Below are 18,039 nucleotides of genomic sequence, written 5' to 3' on the forward strand. Positions count from 1 at the left end.
CTTCTTTCCACCCCTTCCCATCAGGTAACCAAGATGTTTGGTCTCTGGCTTCTCCTTTCTGGGTTTCTTTTTGCAAAAAATGAGTATGATACATGTCTATTTTCTTATTTCGTTTACCCCTTTTTTTTAAATAATTTTTTTAACATTTATTCATTTTTGAGAGATGGAGACAGAGCATGAGTGGGGGAGGGGCAGAGAGAGGGAGACACAGCAGCTGAAGCAGCTGTCAGCACGAAACCCGACTCAAGGCTTGAACCCATGAACCGCGAGATCATGACCTGAGCTGAAGTTGGACGTTTAACCAACTGAGCCACCCAGGCGCGCCCCACCCCCCACCTTTTTTTTTTTTTAAAGTTTGTTTTTTGAGAGAGAGAGAGCGTGTGAATGGTGGAGGAGCAGAGAGAGAGGGAGAGAGAAGAGAGAATCCCTAGCAGGCTCTGCACTGCAGCACAGAGCCTGATGTGGAGACTGAAGCCATGACCTGTGAGATCATGACCTGAGCCCTGAAGTCAAGAGCCCGATGCTCAACCCACTGAGCCACCCAGGAGCCCCTCCCCCTTCTTTCTTCCACAAAAATGATAGCATACTGTTTTTTTTGCACGTTGCTTTTTTCAAATAATAGTATACCCTGGAAACCATTCTCTATCAGTCCAGAGTTCTTCCTCCTTTATTACTGTTATCATCATTTACATCTAGATTATATCCCATTGTATGTAATAACCATTTCATATTTGACCATTCTTCTATATACGAATATTCAGGCTGTCTCCTCACTTTTGCAGTAACAAACAAGGATGCAACAAGTAATCTGTGCACATGTATTTTCTTTTGTTGGAGGTGTATCTTCAGAGTATACTCCTGAAAGTGGGATTGTTAAATCAAAAGAAATGTATTTTTTATGAGTGTCTGATGTCCCTCCATATTCGTTGTAGCAATCTGCATTCCCATCAGCAAGGTAGGAGGTCCCTGTTAGCCCAGAACATCACCAACAGAGTGTGTGGCCATACTTTTTGATTATCTGTCAATCTAATTAGTGAGACACAGTATCTGTGTAGCTTTAATTTGCATTTCTCTAATCATGAATGAGGTTGAACTTTTTTTGTTTCAAGACCTAAGTTATTTATTTATGAATTATATCCTTTGTCCACTTTTCTATTGGATTTCTGGTATTTTTTCCTCCTCAATCCTAAGAGTTCTCCATATAGCAGGGATTAGCCCATTGTCTGTGAGATGTTGCAAATATTTTCTTCCAGTTTATCAGCTGCTTTTGACTTTGTAGTGTTTCTCCCATGGAAAAGCTCTTTTGTTACATTTTTATACAGTCAAATTAACTTTTCTTATTTCATCTGGATCTTAAGTCATGGAAAATTTCCCAGCACCCAGGTCAAAGAGGCATTCATCTATGTGTTTTTGTAGTACTCGTATGGTTTCAATTTTTATTTTTGGATCCACGATCTGTTTATTTAGTCTTGTGTATGCCGTGAGGCAGGGATCTAATTTTATCTTTTTCCAAATGATTAACCAGTTGTCCCCCACCATTAAAAAAAAAATCGGGGCTTCCAAACTTATTCCACAGGTCTGACTACTGCACTGACTTACTCACTGAAGTTTTATAGTTTGCTTTAATGTCTTAGAAGAGCTAGTCTCCTCCTTGCAGTTTTCGCTCTCTTTTTTAAAGTTATTCATTTTGAAAAAAAAAAAAAAGAAAAAAAAAGAAAAAAAAAGTTATTCATTTTGAGAGAGAGCATGCACACAAGCAGGGGAGGGGCAGAGACAGACAGAGGGAGAGAAAGAATCCCTAGCAGGCTCTGTGCTGTCAGTGTGGATCCCAACGTGGGGCTTGATCTCACAAACTGTGAGATCGTGACCTGAGCCAAAATCCAGAGTCAGATGCTTAATAGACTGAGTCACCCAGGCACCCTGCAGTTTTCTCTTTTTGAAGCAGCATTTTCCTGGGTATTCTTGCATGTGATTATTCTAAAGCACATATTTAAGTGAAATTTTAATGACAAAATTTGGTACTCTCAGGTGTCAAAATGAAAATACCAGAAACAAGAGTTTCCAAAGATGTAAAGCATCTGGAAGTAGAGAGGCGTGGCTGGATCTCATCCGCTGAGGTCATCTTGTTGCTTCTGGCTTTATTTTGATTAACGTTTGGTCGCACACACTGAAAAACGACCTAAGATAGTTGCTTTGAGCGCCGCTTTTTCTCATTGTACAATTCCCTGTAGCAGTTGATCGCATCATTGATTGCTCCCGAAACTTTCAGTTTCCAATCATCATTAGGGCCATCACTTGTAAGGACCTGTAGGCCTGCCTCGAAATGTGAGAAGGCTGCTGAGAGTCTTCCTGTGGTTAGCTGACGCAGGGCAGGTGGGGCATCTTCACTCTCCTCTTCCGCAGGCTCCTGTTCTAGCTGCATCAGTTCCGTGTTCGAGAGATCCTCCTCGTGGGACCTCAGCAACTGGTCCACGTCGGCTTCTACAACCTCTTCGAAAGCCACATTCTTGGCAAGAGTCACAATGTTTTGTTGAAGTTGTGCAATGTTATCTGTTTGGGAAACGCTCTGGAACCGAACACACTCAGGCCAGATCTTCTTCCACACGCTGTTCATTGTTGCCGGTCTCAGCGCCTCCCAAGCTAGTGCAATGTTGTCTACAGCATCCATGATGCTGTAGTTTCTCCAGAACTCCCTGATCATGGCTGTATCCTCCCCATCTGTTGCTTCTAGGATGTGCTCAAAAGTTCTTCTCACGTAATGAGCTTTAAAGGCGGAGGCTATGCCTTGACCCATGGGCTGGATGGAGTCAGCTGTACTGTCATGAAGATATTCCACTCTTACATTATCAGACAGATCACTCAAATTTACTGGGTGGCATGGGGCATTGTCTAGGATGAGCAACGCTTTGTGGGTGAGATTATTCTGGGCACAGTATCTTTCAACGGCTGGGCAAAAAAAGTATGTGAACCATTCCTGAAAGATGCTCCTGGTCGCCCAGGCCTTTTTGTTTGAGCGCCAAATTACAGGCAAATTGGGCTTGGAGTATCCTTTCAGAGCCTTGGGGTTTTCCAAGTGGTACACCAATAGGGGCTTCAACTTAAAGTCCCCAGCTGCATTGCCACCAAGAAGCAGCATCAAGCGATCTCTGGATGATTTAAAGCCTGGCTCGGCTTTCTCTTCCACAGAAATAAACGTTCCTTCAGGCATTCTCTTCCAATAAAGCCCCGTCTCATCTACGTTAAAAACCTGCTGGGGGGTATACTCACCTTCTTCAATGATGCTTCTTAGCGCTTCTGGATATATGTCCTTGTTTCCAGGAGCCGTGCTGTTTATCTTGAAGTGGGGCAAACAGTGGCGCTCCTTGAATCTCACAAACCACCCTTTACTTGCAGTAAACTTTTCTGTTTGAGAGCTCGCACCTCTTTCACGCTGTAAGTCATCAAACAAACTCTTAGCCTTCTCCTGAATAATTGTGACACTCAGGGGCACGTTTCGCTGGCTCTGGTCTTCAAGCCACACATGCAGCAGGCGCTCCATGGTCTCCATGACTGCACTTCGATGCCGAGTCAACCGGGAGGCTCTCAAAGGAGTAGCTATTTGCGAATTCGCTTTAATTTTTTCCTTATTATCTCGGATTGTAGCCACTGTAGAAACAGCAAGGCCCAAGGCCTTCGCAATTTGGCTGAGCTTTTCACCAACTTCAAATCGTCTCAACACTTCCAATTTTATGTCGAGGGTAATTGCTTTCCGTTCCCTTTTGGCACTTGGGATGGCCGATGCATTTAGGGACCTTTTCCCAGGCATTTTCCCTTCCAGAACGTAGTAAAACCACAGCCGTCTCGGGAGCAAGAAGGCCCGTGGCTATTCTCTGCTCCCTTGCAAAACGTGGGAGAGAAAATGGGGCTGCCAAGAAGTGCAGGCGGATGAGAAAAAGGTCACCAAAGGCCTGCCCGGCCCCCTTTGCCAGAAACAGGCTGGTTCACTCTCGATTGGCAGGCAGGCAGCGTAGGCCTCTGGTGTCAATCAGAGTGTCCAATCCCCAGACAGCACATCTGCAGGAACGTTAAAACCGGCGTGGGTTTCTGGGATCCAGAAAACCGAAAAAAATCCGTGCAAGTTAATAACGCTGCATAGCACACACCGAGTCAGTGCCTCCGTTCTAGAGGGACATCGAAGCAGCAGGTAGCCGGGTAGCGGGCTCACGAGAGGCGCCGGTAGCAGCGGCCGGGGGTGGGGGTGGGGGTGGGGGGCGGACCAGGGTCTGGTGTTGTCTTTTGTGAACCGCTTCCTGTGGAGGACCCGGGAAATATGTGTCCTTGGAGATGCCCGACTTAAAATAAGTCTAAAGGCGCTGGGTATCCTCATAGCATCTAGCCCGAGTCGGTCGCTGGGATTTCTACGCTCCGCTGTGTGGACAGGACCCGACAGCGCTCACGTTCAGATCTTTAAAAAGTCAGGTGGTAGGGTAGACAGCTGACGAGAGGTCCCCAGCCGGCGCCTCGTCCTTACCGCGCATGAGCGACGCCTCCAGCGCCCGCGGGGACGGCTCCGGGGGTGTGGCGCCTCGCTGGCTTTGTTGCTGTTCTGCGCGTGCGCGCGCCCCAGCGGCGCCAGGGCGGGGGCGGGGAGTGTCGCGCCCGCTCCGGGCGGCGGCCGAGCGGTCTGGGCCGTGCGGCGGTGGCCCAGGAGGCGGCGGGACGGTCAGGGCAGGCGTGAGAGCCCTGGGAACAGCCCGGCAGGTGAGCGGGGAGGTTCTGCCCGCAGGTGTCGGGAGGCGGGGGCGCGGGCTCCGCTCGACGCCTTGGTGACGCCGCCCGGTTGCGCCGGCTGTCGCGGGGTAGGGGTCCGGGGGAACGGACTGGAGGGGCCTGGCTGCGGCCACCACCACATCCCCAGCCGGCGGCTCTGTCCCCGCGGCTGAGGTGGCCGTCCCTTGCCCTCCGCGTCCCTGCCCTTCTCCTCGCGGCTTCTTGCCGCCTTCTGAATTTCCCGCCGCCTCCCGGGCCCTGCGCAGTGCTGGCTCCCTCCTCTGCCGCCTCAGTCCCCTCTCCAAAGAGCCCCCACGTGGAGCGATTTGCGTTCGAGTCGCGAGTCCCTGCAAACCTACAGCATCTCCTCGGGCACCTCGCTTCGACTGCGAGCCCGTTTCCTCCTGGGCCTGGAGGTAATGCTTGCTGTAGCCCAGAGTTGCTCTCTGAGCCGGATGTGATACTGCACGTGGAAGAGTTTTGCCGGCTGTTAGTGTTTCTCACGTGTGGAGCCCGGTTTCACCACTCTCATAGCAGCTAGTACTGCTTCCAGCCTTCCGTGCTAAGGGCTTTACACGAACCCTCTCATTTGAGTCCTAAACCCTTCCTGCACGAAAGCGCTGCCATAACCCTCTTTATAGAAGAGAAAACGTAAAAGCAAAACTGGCCACTTGCCGTTCAGGGCCATCTCGCTCCAGTGCCTTCACTTTTCGGTATTTCTGGGTTGTGTGCCTTTCCTCTGGTTAAATACTATCAAATGGGATTCCGTGTTTTGTTTTTTTTTTTTAATGTTTTTTTTTAAATTCAGTTTTGAGAGACAGAGTGTGAGCAGGGGAGGGGCAGAGAGAGAGAGACGGAGACACAGAATCCGAAGCAGGCTCCAGGCTCCGAGCTGTCAGCATACAGCCTGGCTGGGGGCTCAAACCCAGGAACTGCAAGGTCATTACCTGAGCTGAAGTCGGAAGCTTAACCGACTGAGCCGCCCAGGCGCCCCCTAGGATTCCGTATTTTAAGGTTCTGTTTCTGTATTGGTTGATAACATCCCAGGGTGCAGTGATCACATTGGCTTAATTTTTTCTCCTGCACAAATGTGAGGTTTCTGATTTTTGGTCCAAGAAAGGCATCTTGGTTTCCAGACAGTAGTGAAGGAGGAAGAAGGACTCCGTGGATTTATCTCCCGTCTTGTCTTCAGGAATGAGCTTTTCCCTCCCATCCCTATTCATTTTGGAGATGGTACAAGTGAGCTCCGTTTCTGGAACTATCGATGAAAGCAGAGCCTTTCGCCTGGGACGTTTCAGCATTGCAGAGGCTGTTCTGGTTGTTAACACGTGGTGGAAGTCAGTAATTGACACAGCTGTGTCCTGAGTCACTGAACCTCCGTGGCCTCAGTGGTTTCCGTTACGAAGGAAGTTGGATGATCTTTGAGGGTTTTTTTCCCCCAGACTGAGTTGTTCATCTGTTGAGAGTCAAGAAGTGAACACAGGCAAGGGCTCTGTCCCTCGGCTGCTCTCCTTGGATTTGTAGACTGGGGGGGGGGGGGCTGCCAAAGCTGGAGAGGCGTCACAGTGTAGTCAGAAGTACCCTATCAGTTAACACTCATCAAGGGAGGCTTATGTTCTGGAGGCTTCCGTGCAGTTATTTTCTCATTCAGTGATCTTGCCGCACCATCCCGGCTGTGCAAGGAGGAGAACGAGACAAGCAGAACAAGGGAAGTAGAAAAGGAAGAGAAGGGAATGGAGAGGCATAAATGCCGTATCAGTGTGGGTGGGATAGTTGAGTGCTGAAGGAAGTGAGCTCCCAGCAGATTGAAGAGCCACTGCCTGGCGGGCTTGTGTCTGCGTGAGTCTGAGACACCAGGGTAACCTGGCTGATGATCTGACGGGGAAAAAAGGGCAGTGGCACTTTGCCTGTTGAAGGGTCTTACTGTGCCCAGCCCCACGTCTTGGCATTGCGTATGCTCATCACAGCCAAACACCAGTAACAGACTGTGTCTCTGAGAACTGCCTCTGACCTAACGTGGTTCCCTAACCCATGTCAGAAGAAGATTAAGTCATGAACTGAAATAAAGGAATTGGGACTTTTATCAAGTTTTGGAGGCCTGAAGCACAGTACTTAGCGCCTCTAGGGCTGTAGGCCACCAGCCCTGCTCTGTTTGGCGTGGAGCTGCAGAAACCCTGGGAGGCTTGGTTTCCCCTCATACGCCTCCGGCTCCCAGTTGCCTTCAGGCACTCACTTACCTCTCTAAACTTTTCCACCTCTGCAGGGGGCGCGGTCACACCTACTTTTTTAGGGCGGATGGTGAGGATTGGAGGAGGTGACAGAGGAGCACCCACCCAGCAGGTGCACCACCTTCTGTGCTCCTTTGTCTAAATTTCCTGTTGCAGTAAAATGCCTTTGTGATGTCTTCATGGTCTCATGATTCCTCCACATCAGGCCCTGGTCCTTTCGTGCGGGCTGAATCCCTGCAGCAGGCGGCTTCATTCACGGTGTGGAAGTTCTCGTAGCCTCATCACCCTTCCTGGTGCATCTCCTTGCTGAGCTTCCCCGTTTGGGTTTCTCCCTGGTTTTAATATCTTTCTTATAGCTTACCTTACTTGTGAGTCCACTTTGGCTTTTGATAGGGATGTTTCAATAATTTGGCTTATTAGCAAGTTAATAACCATTGACAATTTACCCTGGGGAATGGCCTGCCTCATCATGAGGGACAGCATGGTTGAAATAACACGGGTGTTGTCACCTGTATATCTATTTTCATTATAATAGAATATTGGGGATGATCCAAATCTTTGCTTATGTTGGTTTTTTTTTTTGTTTTGTTAATATAATCAATATTGGGTTCTTGACTGTACTTAGAATTTGTTGTCTTAATATGGTGGCTTTTCTTGAGCTTATTTTTGTTCTAATGGCTTTTGACATATAATAGTGAAAAATCTAAGTCGTCTTTGGTCTTGTCCTTAACTGGTGTTAAATACTGTTAGCTTATGGTGAAAACTGGCATTTTCTTCTTTGAGGACTGAAGAAAATACAGGATCTGGAAGAGTACTTGCTTTCTTTGGCCTGACAAAAATACTAATCCTTGGTTGATCGAAGATAAATTATAGTATCCTTTGCTTTTAAAATTTTATGTGGCTTAATCTTAGAATCATGTTTGTTTTTGAGGCCGTAATAGTTTCAGTGGCCCAAATTGTCTCAGGCAAGAAATGGTTAGGGAATTGGTGGGGGTGGGAGTGGAGGCATTGACAGCAATAGCTGTGAAAATTCTTCATGTGTTTCTGCAGTGAATTTAGTTCCTGTTTATCCTGTTTGAATCCTATTTTAATGGGACATTTAAGCGGATAAGCAAAGGCAGCAAGCTAGCCCTTTAGCCCACATCCAGGTCCCTTCCCACCTGTAATGCCACCGTGAGAAAATGGCCCATCACATGGCAGAAGGTGTTCATCTTCTCTCACTTTTCACTGCCTCCGGGGGACCTGCTTTCAGCAGCTGGCTCTTCGGGGAAGACAGACGTCATTTTCTTAGTGGCTGTGTTCAAAACCACCCAAAGGTACCCATCTTTCTTCTCCCATCATTAGCATAACGTTACGAGAACCAAGTGAGGCTTCCTCAGTGTCTCCCCTGTAGTGGGGGAACCAGGGGACAAGGGTGTGTGTTGACTCAGGATGCCCTGTGCCTCCTCCCTTTTCTAGTTTCCATATTGAGCCTTACTTCAGTCTTCCCGTTTCTGGGCCACTGCAGCCTGTCTTTATGGTTTTGATAGGACAGTGAAAGAGAAACTCTCATAAGAAAGTTTCTAGGCGAATCTTTTGGGATGCATGAGAACAAACCTTTGTTTCTACATATCTGAGTGACTCAGGCTGAGCCTCATGTTTGGGAAGCACAACAGAGATGATGTGCAGACTGCAGTTAGCTTGGAGCATATCTGCCTCTCACAGTGGACTGTAGGACTGTGCTCAGTGTCCCCTTGGACACCCTGTATGTGAGGCTTGTAGGTGCATGTTGATCGCATCAAGCAAGGAGGTAGAAAACTGGTTTCTCTCGTACTCTCTTTCCTCGTCTTACAGGATGGTTGCTTATGTGAGTGTGGTCTGTGCTTTTAAAGTACCAGAACCTCATCATTTTGTCCCTAAGGGTTTGAGGAATTCTTTAGAAGAAACAGAGACTTAGAAAAAGCAGCAACTCCAAGAAAAGGTACAAGGGTCAATTTGACATTTTAATGGACCGAGCCACCCAGGTGTCCATCAATTTAATGTTGTTTTTTTTTTTTAATTTTTTTTTTTAACGTTTATTCATTTTTGAGACAGAGAGAGACAGAGCATGAACGGGGGAGGGTCAGAGAGAGGGAGACACAGAATCTGAAACAGGCTCCAGGCTCTGAGCGGTCAGCACAGAGCCCGACACGGGGCTCAAACTCACGGACTGTGAGATCGTGACCTGAGCCGAAGTCTGATGCTTAACCGACTGAGCCACCCAGGCGCCCCTCAATTTAATGTTTTAAAACTGTGAGAGTTTTGCATTTTTAAGGCCTTCGCTACTTCCGGGGTTAGTCTCCTTGGGAGGTGACAAGCAGGCGGCCCGTGCACGTGTGGTGTTGGCGTTCTCTCTCCTTTGCTTGTCGTGCGCATCGCTTCCAAGTCACCCCCTTCCTTATTCAGATCCAAAGCCTCACAGTTTGGTGATGTGGATTGGTGAAGTGGGTATTTATCAGGTGTGGTTCTCCTGTGGAACGTCTTCTGCTCAGTTACCTGTAAGTGAGGAATAGGAGGAGGCCCACAGAAGCATGTTGGGAGGTGTGTTTACATGCTTTACAAATATAGCAGTTGGTTTTTTGCAGCGTTATCGTTTATGCAAATTTTTACTCTATCCTGTAATATGTTTGTCTGTTTCTGGGTCACCTAGGCCTTGGGCCTCCATGGCTTTGATTTGGGGTTATTGGAGTGGCGTGCATGTGACGGGGCAGGACTGTGGCTTTGTTTGTCCTGCGACTTTTTGGGCTTCTTGCTTAGGCCCTTCCATTTGCTGTTGCCTGGCTGTGGAGAAACATGGCCATGGATGGATCGCTGCCTTAGAAGCCTCTGTGAGACCACCTTTCCCTTACTCAGGGGAACGATTGTTTTCCTAAGTTTTGGGTTAGTTTCCCAGGTTCTTAGGAACACGTGCATTCTTGTGTGGCACCTCTGCAACTTCATTTCTGGTCACAAATGTGTGGGCGGGTGGTGGGGGGGTGGTTTCCCCACCAAGCAGTTCTGGGACACCAGCTGGGTGTCCTGCAGTTTAACCCACTTCTGACACCGTGTACCTGGAATTAGCACCAGATTCCACAGGTTCAGGGCTCCGTCCTGAAAGACTGCCTCCGCCTCCCACTCCCTGCCTTCAGATGCTGTTCCACTTCCAGATTGTCACCTGTGCTTCTGACTGACTGGCTGTAAATCAGGTTTCCATGACCCCCTCTCCTTGGGTTCATTTAATTTGCTAGAGCTGCTCACAAACTCGGGAAACCAATGTACTTACTAGATTACCAGTAGTTCATTACTGGATGAATGAGGATGTTAAAGGATATGAATGAACAGCTAGATGAAGAAATATGTAGGGCAAGGTCGGGTGGATTCCCTGGTGTAGGAGCTTTCTGTCCCCTTGGGGTTTAGCACAGAATGTGGGTACTTTCTTGTCTACCAATCTAAAAGCTCTCCAAACCCTGCCCTTTTGGGTTTATATGGAGGCTTTGTTGCATAGGCATGTGATTGATTGAATCATTGGCTGCTGTGATTAATTCGACTTCCAGCTCTTCTCCCCTCCCCTCCCCCCTTCTCCCCCAGAGTCAGGGGTGGGGCTGAAAGTTCTAACCTTCTAATCACTTGGTTGCTTCTCCTAGGAACCTGCCTCCATCCTTAAGGGTTTTCCAAAAGTCACATCATTGACACAAACTCAAGTGTGGTTGAAAGAGGCTGGTTATGAATAACGAAAGACACCTTTACCACCTAGGAAATTCCAAGGGTTGTTAAAGCTCTGTACCAGGAGGACCAAATGTATACTTCTTATAAATCGAGTATCATACAGGTCAAACAAAGCTAAATGCCTGGCAGACACCGTGATAACAATTATTCGTTTTTGTTTCTCCCCCTTGTCTTTTTGTGTGTGCTAAAGCACCTCTTGGAAATTTTAACTGGAAATTGTACTTGATGGAGTTACATGGGGAGGGGAGAGTGTTTCTTTGGGTGTGCCTAGCTTTCTAGGACCGTTCAAGCCTCCTGATCCTCAGAGTGTACTTGGAGGAACCCTAGGTGGGCATGTCCTGAATCAGAGCCATCTCTCCCAACGCATACTTTGCACCCGACAGAATGGTGGGACAGGGGTGCTTATGGGGCTGGATTTGTGTACTCTGAACTGCTTTGTATTTTACGTGTGTGTTGCAGGAAGAGGCTTGCAAGGCTGGATTCAGTCATCTAGTTTGTGGGTCACAGTGTTCTGAGAAGGGGTATCATGCCCAAAGTGCCAGCTGTTTAACAGTAATGCCCCCTGGATCGTGCCTGGTATGTATGTTCCATTCACCGGTGATTACCTGGAGATTTTAAGAAATTGTTTTAAATTTCCATCTTGTCTGGAAATGTCTGGGTTTGGTATGGTCTAGTAGTCTTTTCCACTCTAACCTGTGTCCTGAACTGGGAGGGGCACAGCAGGCTTTTCTCCTACACTTCTGGACAAAATACTTATGTTTCAGCTCTGCTCAGCCTCTTCCTGTCCTGCTCCCTGTTTACCTCCAGAAGGTACCAGTGTTAGGAAGATTGTATGTTAGAAGGCATTTTTTTGTTCTCTGAAGCCTCTTTCTCTAGGAAGTTGTAATTATTGTTACCTGGTGTCAGATTCTGTTTTCTCTTAGGAACTGGTGAGCCAAAGGATGTTGGGGCTGGAACAGAGGAGGCAGGAGAAAAGGAAAGCAGGGTGACTTTGCCTGGTGGAGCCGGCTGCAGAAGGTGTGTGTGCATCCGAGGACTAGACCCCACGCGGCCCATCACGCACCCAGGGGGCCGGTCACGCTCATAGACCCCACGCGGCCCATCAGGTACCCATGGGGCCGGTCACTGCTGTGCTTGGGCTTTGTGCAGTCTCTCTGCTTGTTCTTGGAGCAAGCTGATTCAAAGATTCTGAGAAACAAACTTAAAATTATGACAACGTGGAGATTTCCATCTGAATTTTAAAAGACCCAGATAAGAGATAACCCCAGAAGTGTTGGCTCTTTGTGGGTCTTCTGCCTCTCCCGGGTGCTTTGCTGAGCTGCTGTGTTTGTTGTGTTTACATGTGCCAAGCGGAGGCCTTTCCTCCCAAGGACCCCGGCTTTGGCTTCACCACGCACACAGCATGGTGGAGTGTGAGGAGGGAGCATTTGATGATGTCTCTCATAATATCTGATAAAAGAAGTCGCTGTTTCATGAAGGAAACCACCCTCGTTTAACCGTAAAATGTGTTCTCTTGTCCCACGGGGGGAGGGAGTGGAGGGGAGTGGGGGGGAGGTGGGGGGGTGGGCATTCCCCTGGGACAAGCAGGGTTTCCATAATCTTGCTGTTTCGGGGGCAGGTGTTGCTGTGGGATTTTTCTACATCTATTTTCGAGATCCTGGGAAGGAAATCACCCGGAAGCTGTTCATGCAGTATTACTTGGTGAGGGGTCTGGTGAGGGCACTTACAGTCTGTCCACCCAGGAAGGAGCTGGTACCTGTGGCGCCGTGCCCACCCCTGTGGTCTGCAAGCTCTGATCCTGAGCATCCCAGCCTTGGGGTATAGACAAGACCAGTTTTACTTTTCCCAGTAGCTCCCTCACTGAACGCTGAATGTCATGCCCACATTCTTGCTGGGTGGAGGTCCCTGTAACATCATGGCCTAACTTCATCATTGACTAGCTTTTGCTCCTGAGACCTCGTTCTGTTTTTCTGTAAACTCCGATCTTCTGTCTGATTGAAAGCTTTTCTCCTAGTGTAGTCCTACCCTGACCCTGAGCAGGATGGGCCAGCACTGTCCACCCCAGGCTTTGTGCTGTGCTCGCAGGGTCCTCCCTGGCTTGTCCTTCTGAGTGCTGAAGTCAGGTGGAGTGCTCCTCCAGCTTAAGTGTAAACTCAGGTAGGAGCGGAGGACTTGCTCCCCCTCTGCCCATCGCCCTAAATAACACACAGTTAAGATCCGGACTTCCATCTGTGTGATGATGTTTGTAGAACACCATTGTTTCTCACCAGGGTCCGTAGCTGAGGCCTTTGTTGTCTGCCCGCACGTCTGTCCTCAGAGAGGCCCTTGCTCCCTGCTGGGTGGGGGCATGGCAGCTGCCTCTCCTCTCTCCCAAGGATCTGCCTCCTGCTGGGGAGGAGGGGTGAGACAGGGGTCCTCCTGTGTCTGCATTCTGGACAGATTCCAGAGTTCCCTCAAGGTCTGGCACCGCTGACAGTGACGTGTTTGTTCTGAGGCACAGCCTAGAGCCCTGAACGGGGACGTGTTCCCTCCCTGGCTCACCTCACTCGGCGCTGCGCTCAGCCCCCGTGGTGCACAGGGGACGGGCAGCCTCTCCCCAGGCTCAGACCAAAAACCTGATCTTCCGCACTCAGAGGAACTTTCAGGTTGGCTGGAAAAGTCCAGCATGTGAGTGCTGCACCGTCTCCCAGCTCCTCCGCAGCTGTCGTGAGATCACCGGCTGACATCTTAGGGTGTCACAGAAGTAAGTAAGCTGAAGCGCAGCCCTCCCTGAGCGCCTCATGCATTTGGGAATAAAAAAAAAAACCACAGTATCCAGAAACTTAAGTAGCAAACTTTGTTGTAAAATAGCTTTGTTATTTCTCCTAACTAAAATTAGGAGGACGTTTCCTTCCAATTTTTAAAATGAGGAGAAAGTATATTTGCAAAAAATGGGAAGTAAATAAGAATATAAAGAAGGGAGTCCCTGGCCTGCTCTGAGCAAGGTTACACAGGGGGCACTGGTCTACACCCTGCCCCTTGGGCTTCACCGTGTTGAGCTGTGTACCCAGGTGGTAGTGTAATTGTGTCAGAGAAAGCAAGACTGGCCAGCCGGGCGGTGATCCAAAAAGTAAGAGATTGAAACATGATGGGGGCTGTAAGGATGTCCCAAGCTCTTGCCTCTTTAACGTGAGAGTCGGTGGAGTCTCTGGGGTCTCTGTTGCAGAAAAGCTGGGGTGTTTGGCTGCTCTGAGGCGTTTCTTTGACAAGCATTAGGCTACACTGTGGAAGCATTGAGCTTTGTGGGGTGGTCATAAGATGCCACGGTTGGGAACACGTCCTCATCACACAACCCTGAGTCTTTATTTACTTTCCAGAAGGAGCATTGTTGTAGTGATCGGAGATGCTGTCGAGAGCAGATGGATGGCAGAAGGAACCAGGGCACACCCCTGAATTGTGTCTTTGAAGAGCTTCCCAGAGGAGCATGTCTGCGTGCAGATGGTTGGGTCCAGAGGCACCAATAGCTTGTGGGCCTTGGGGATTACGTTTTCATTCTCCCTGGCACTGTTTTCTTGTGGTACCTGCAGCTGGGTGGACAGAATGTTCCCGAATCAGCTCTGTATCTTAGGACTGCCCTGTAGTCAGTGTAAGACTGTTGTTTGTGTGCCTTCTGGATTTCCAAGGCAGTGTGGAATCTTAGTGCCTGGATGTACCAAATTTTAACTCCTGTTGCTGAATTGGTTTCTGTTTATTAAAATGGAAATAGGTTCATACCCCAGGCTGGAAGTATTCATGTTAGTAGAAAAACAAAACGGATCTGTTCTGCAGAGCGTAGGCTGAGGTAGAGCCACAGTCTGTGGAGCACGTCCGAGCACAGAAGCACGTGGTTTGCTGCCGAATGCCCTGCTCTGCAGGTCTGGCGTTCTTTCTCCGAGGTGGACCGGCTGGAGGTTGTGAACAGTTTGTGCGTGGCATTCCTGCTCCTGGACGGCATCTGAGGTGAGGGGTAAGTTCAAGGCTGAGTGTTCCTTCGTAGGGTTTTTTTTTTAATGTAGAGTGTAGGGGCACCTGGGTGGCTCAGTTGGTTAAGCATCCGACTCTTTATTTCAGCCCAGGCTATGAACTCATGGGTTCTTGCGTTTGGGCCCCACGTTGGGCTCTGTGATAGTTTGGAGCCTGCTTGGGATTCTCGGTCTCCCTCTCTCTCTGCCCCTCCCCTGGTGCATGCTTTCTCTTTCTCTCTCTCTCCTCCCCCCTCCTCTCTCTTTCAAAAATAAATAAATAAACTTTAAAAAAGAATTGAAAAAGTAAAGTGTAGATTTCTGTGTGTGTGTGTGTGTGTGTGTGTGTGTGTGTGTGTGTGTGTGTGTGTTTTCAAAAACATGCCTCTCTTGGTTTCACTACCCAACAGCGGAGGTTTCAGTTAAGAGGATCTTCACAATTCTGCCCTGGCAAATGCTACTTCCCATGATTAATAACCCGTGTTAAGGGGATCGTTTACCACATTGGTGTGTAGCAATAGCAGTGTTCCAAGTAGAACAGAATCCCCGTGTAGGGCTCTTTTTTAAAATTTTTAAACAATTTTCATTTTTTTTTTCAACGTTTTTTTATTTATTTTTGGGACAGAGAGAGACAGAGCATGAACGGGGGAGGGGCAGAGAGAGAGGGAGACACGGAATCGGAAACAGGCTCCAGGCTCCGAGCCATCAGCCCAGAGCCTGACGCAGGGCTCGAACTCACGGACCGTGAGATCGTGACCTGGCTGAAGTCGGACGCTTAACCGACTGCGCCACCCAGGCGCCCCCAATTTTCATTTATTTTTGAGAGAGAGAGACAGAGAGAGAGAGAGAGAGAGAGAGAGAGAATGTAAGTGGGGGAGGGGCAGAGAGAGAGAGACACACAGAATCCGAAACAGGCTGCAGGCTCTGAGCTGTCAGCACAGAGCCTGACGTGGGCTTTGAACTCCTGAACCATGAGATCATGACCAGAGCCGAAGTCCGATGCTTAACTGACTGAACCACCCAGGCACCCCACACCCGCCTAGCGTAGGACTCTTAACTGTGACTCAGTTTTGTCAAGTAACATGTAAGAACCATGATCTGAGAGCTGGGAGGAGAGAGTGGCACAGGGACACAAAGAAGGGACAGACAGACCTTTGCAGTTGTGGGAGCTTCTTATACCTTCATCCAAGACCCAAAGCCTGTGGTTTTGTGAGGCCAGACCCAGGCTTTGCTGGAGGAGCCCTGGTGGGTGGCTGGAGGGGGAGCCCAAAGCTGCTCTTGAATCTTGGTCTCTGCAGAAGTTTGTATGGTTTAACATCAGCAGTGTTGGCACCTTTGAGCGGAACTTGGAGACTGCTCACTGGGAACTGGGCATTGAACTCCCCCAACCAGACGGCAGTGGTCTATGCCACCGAGAGTGACGGGTGAATGTCGGGCTCCAGTCTGGAGTCTGTGGTTCTGAGTACAGAACAGTTCAGTGTTTGATCAGTTTTGGTGGGGCGCCTGGGTGGTTCAGTCAGTTAAGTGCTCGACTCTTGGTTTCGGCTCAGGTCATGATCTGGCGGTTTGTGGGTTTGAGCCCCTTGTTGGGCTGTGTGCTAACAGTGTGGAGCCTGCTTGGGATCCTCTGTCTCTCTCCTTCTCTGCCCCTCCCCAGCTCACTCTCTCTGTCTCTCTCAAAGTAAATAAATAAAAACTTAAAAAAATTTTTTTTACCAGTTTTGGAGTGTGCTTCCTTTGAGCATATTATAGGCATCTGCTAATTTACTATATATAGTAAAATGAATAAATAAATTCTGTTTTCATGGAGGAAAGAATCAATCGGTGAAATATTTAGGCAGGCAGCCCTTAAGAAATAGTATAATAGGGCTCAACTGTGAGGGGGCTGTGCTGGGTCTGCTGGGGTCCGTCCTCCTCACCCCCAATTTCAGGTGTCTGGGCAGACAGACGTGTGTGGGGTGAGAGGCTCAGGATTGGGGAAGGCTGGATGCTGTGTCCAGGCTCTGACATGTTTTTAAAAGATACTGCTCCCTTGTGTAGCATCAGTCTGCTCTTCACAGCCTTTCTCCCGAGGGAACTGATGAGTGGTTTTCTTGGATCTTCTAGGTTTCCCTTGCAAAGCCTGGTGTCCGCCCTTCTCCTAGTGGGCATCTTCCTCTGTGCTGTGAGGAGGGGGCCCGATGGGGGCTGGGCGTGGCAGGCGAGGACGGGGGCCGCCTCTTCAGTGCTGGGGAGACACGTGCCAGGGTCTTTTTTTTTTTTTTTAATTTTTTTTTTTTCAACGTTTATTTATTTTTGCGACAGAGAGAGACAGAGCATGAACGGGGGAGGGGCAGAGAGAGAGGGAGACACAGAATCGGAAACAGGCTCCAGGCTCTGAGCCATCAGCCCAGAGCCCGACGCGGGGCTCGAACTCACGGACCGCGAGATCGTGACCTGGCTGAAGTCGGACGCTTAACCGACTGCGCCGCCCAGACGCCCCTCAACTTAGTTTTTGAAGAAACAACCTTTTTTTATTCCTGTTTTTTCTTTTAGTTCACACAATGTTAAATTATATAATTAAAATAGAAGTACAGCTTGCATAAACAGGTTTGGGATCAGATACAGCTGCCTTATGGTGAGCCCTTGACCCTGCTCTGGACAGAGGGGTGGGGTTGGTGTGGGTCAGGGTTGTTGTACAGCCATTGTGATTCTGGCTGCTGTGTGTTTCTGCTGGTGCCTCTTTGTGTCATGGACCCTTTGATGGCTTGACAAACTGCGAGTCCTTTTCCCAGAATGATTTGCATCTTAAAGGAAATGGAGTCACAGACCCTTCAGTCATCCCCGGGCTATGTGGACCAGGCTAAGAGCGCCTAGTGTAGACCGCTCTTTGGACACAGACCCTTGTAGGAACCCTTGCTTTCTCCAGCTCCTCCCCGTAGTGTGGCCGCCACTAGACAGTTTGTTCTGAGCAACAGCAACAGGTGACAGACCGCTGTGAGCCTGGGGACTAGAGGGTAGGAGGTGCTTTCCTGTCTTACAGGCTGGGGAGTGTTTGCTGGAAAGCGTGTGTGCGCGACAGAGGTGCAGCTCGCCCTGGTGCTCCCTACTGGAGATTTGCCAGCACCCGGCCCAGCTGCTGGTCCCCTCGGCTTTGTGGTTGGGTGCCGCAGGGGGTGCCTCTCTTTGCTTCTTAGGATGTCCAGCTGCTTGTATGTACTTGCAAAGTGGGTGTGATAAGCGGTGTGGCGGTCAGGTCACCAAGAAGGGCCTCTCACCTGGAGTGCGACCCTCCAGCAGCGTGTGGGCTCGAGGGAGGCGTCTCTGTCATTCTGTGTGGTGCCGAGGGCATCGGGGCCCCCATGGGTGTGGGCTCCTCC

General features: G+C 49.3%; 1 protein-coding gene and 2 long non-coding RNA genes across 6 annotated transcripts in view; 1 reads left to right on the forward strand and 2 right to left on the reverse strand.

Annotated features, from left to right (window-relative positions):
* The window catches only part of LOC121009969 (uncharacterized), a 30,083-nt gene extending 12,505 nt beyond the window's left edge, over positions 1 to 17,578 (reverse strand). The window contains exons 1-2 of one of the 2 annotated variants that reach the window (XR_005780942.1): positions 17,544 to 17,578; positions 11,738 to 11,825 (exon numbers count right to left, since the gene is read on the reverse strand). This is a non-coding gene — a long non-coding RNA (uncharacterized LOC121009969). Of the gene's footprint in view, positions 1 to 11,737; positions 11,831 to 17,543 lie in introns of those variants that run through there. The other variant, XR_005780941.1, reaches the window with a different exon arrangement.
* On the reverse strand, positions 1,990 to 4,518 carry CENPBD1 (Putative CENPB DNA-binding domain-containing protein 1). The gene has a single exon (XM_040443399.1). It carries the CDS (start codon positions 3,803 to 3,805, stop codon positions 2,180 to 2,182), a length of 1,626 nt encoding a protein of 541 aa, XP_040299333.1. The 5' UTR covers positions 3,806 to 4,518; the 3' UTR covers positions 1,990 to 2,179.
* On the forward strand, positions 4,592 to 11,744 carry LOC121009968 (uncharacterized). 3 transcript variants are annotated; one of them, XR_005780939.1, is made up of 4 exons: positions 4,592 to 4,740; positions 8,028 to 8,293; positions 11,160 to 11,276; positions 11,624 to 11,744. It is a non-coding gene; the product is annotated as an uncharacterized LOC121009968 (long non-coding RNA). The 3 variants fall into 3 exon arrangements; XR_005780940.1 differs by lacking the exon at positions 4,592 to 4,740 and adding an exon at positions 4,776 to 5,165; XR_005780938.1 differs by lacking the exon at positions 4,592 to 4,740 and having other exon boundaries at positions 5,658 to 8,293.
* Positions 17,579 to 18,039: the final 461 nt, after the last annotated feature.

Source organism: Herpailurus yagouaroundi, unplaced genomic scaffold, assembly GCF_014898765.1.
Source record: "Herpailurus yagouaroundi ecotype Mexico unplaced genomic scaffold, PumYag 190, whole genome shotgun sequence".
NCBI classification, from domain to species: domain Eukaryota; kingdom Metazoa; phylum Chordata; class Mammalia; order Carnivora; family Felidae; genus Herpailurus; species Herpailurus yagouaroundi.

Coding starts and splice junctions, on each gene's coding strand:
- CENPBD1 (XM_040443399.1), bottom strand. CDS start 3,805: ATGCCTGGGAAAAGGTCCCTAAATGCATCGGCCATCCCAAGTGCCAAA.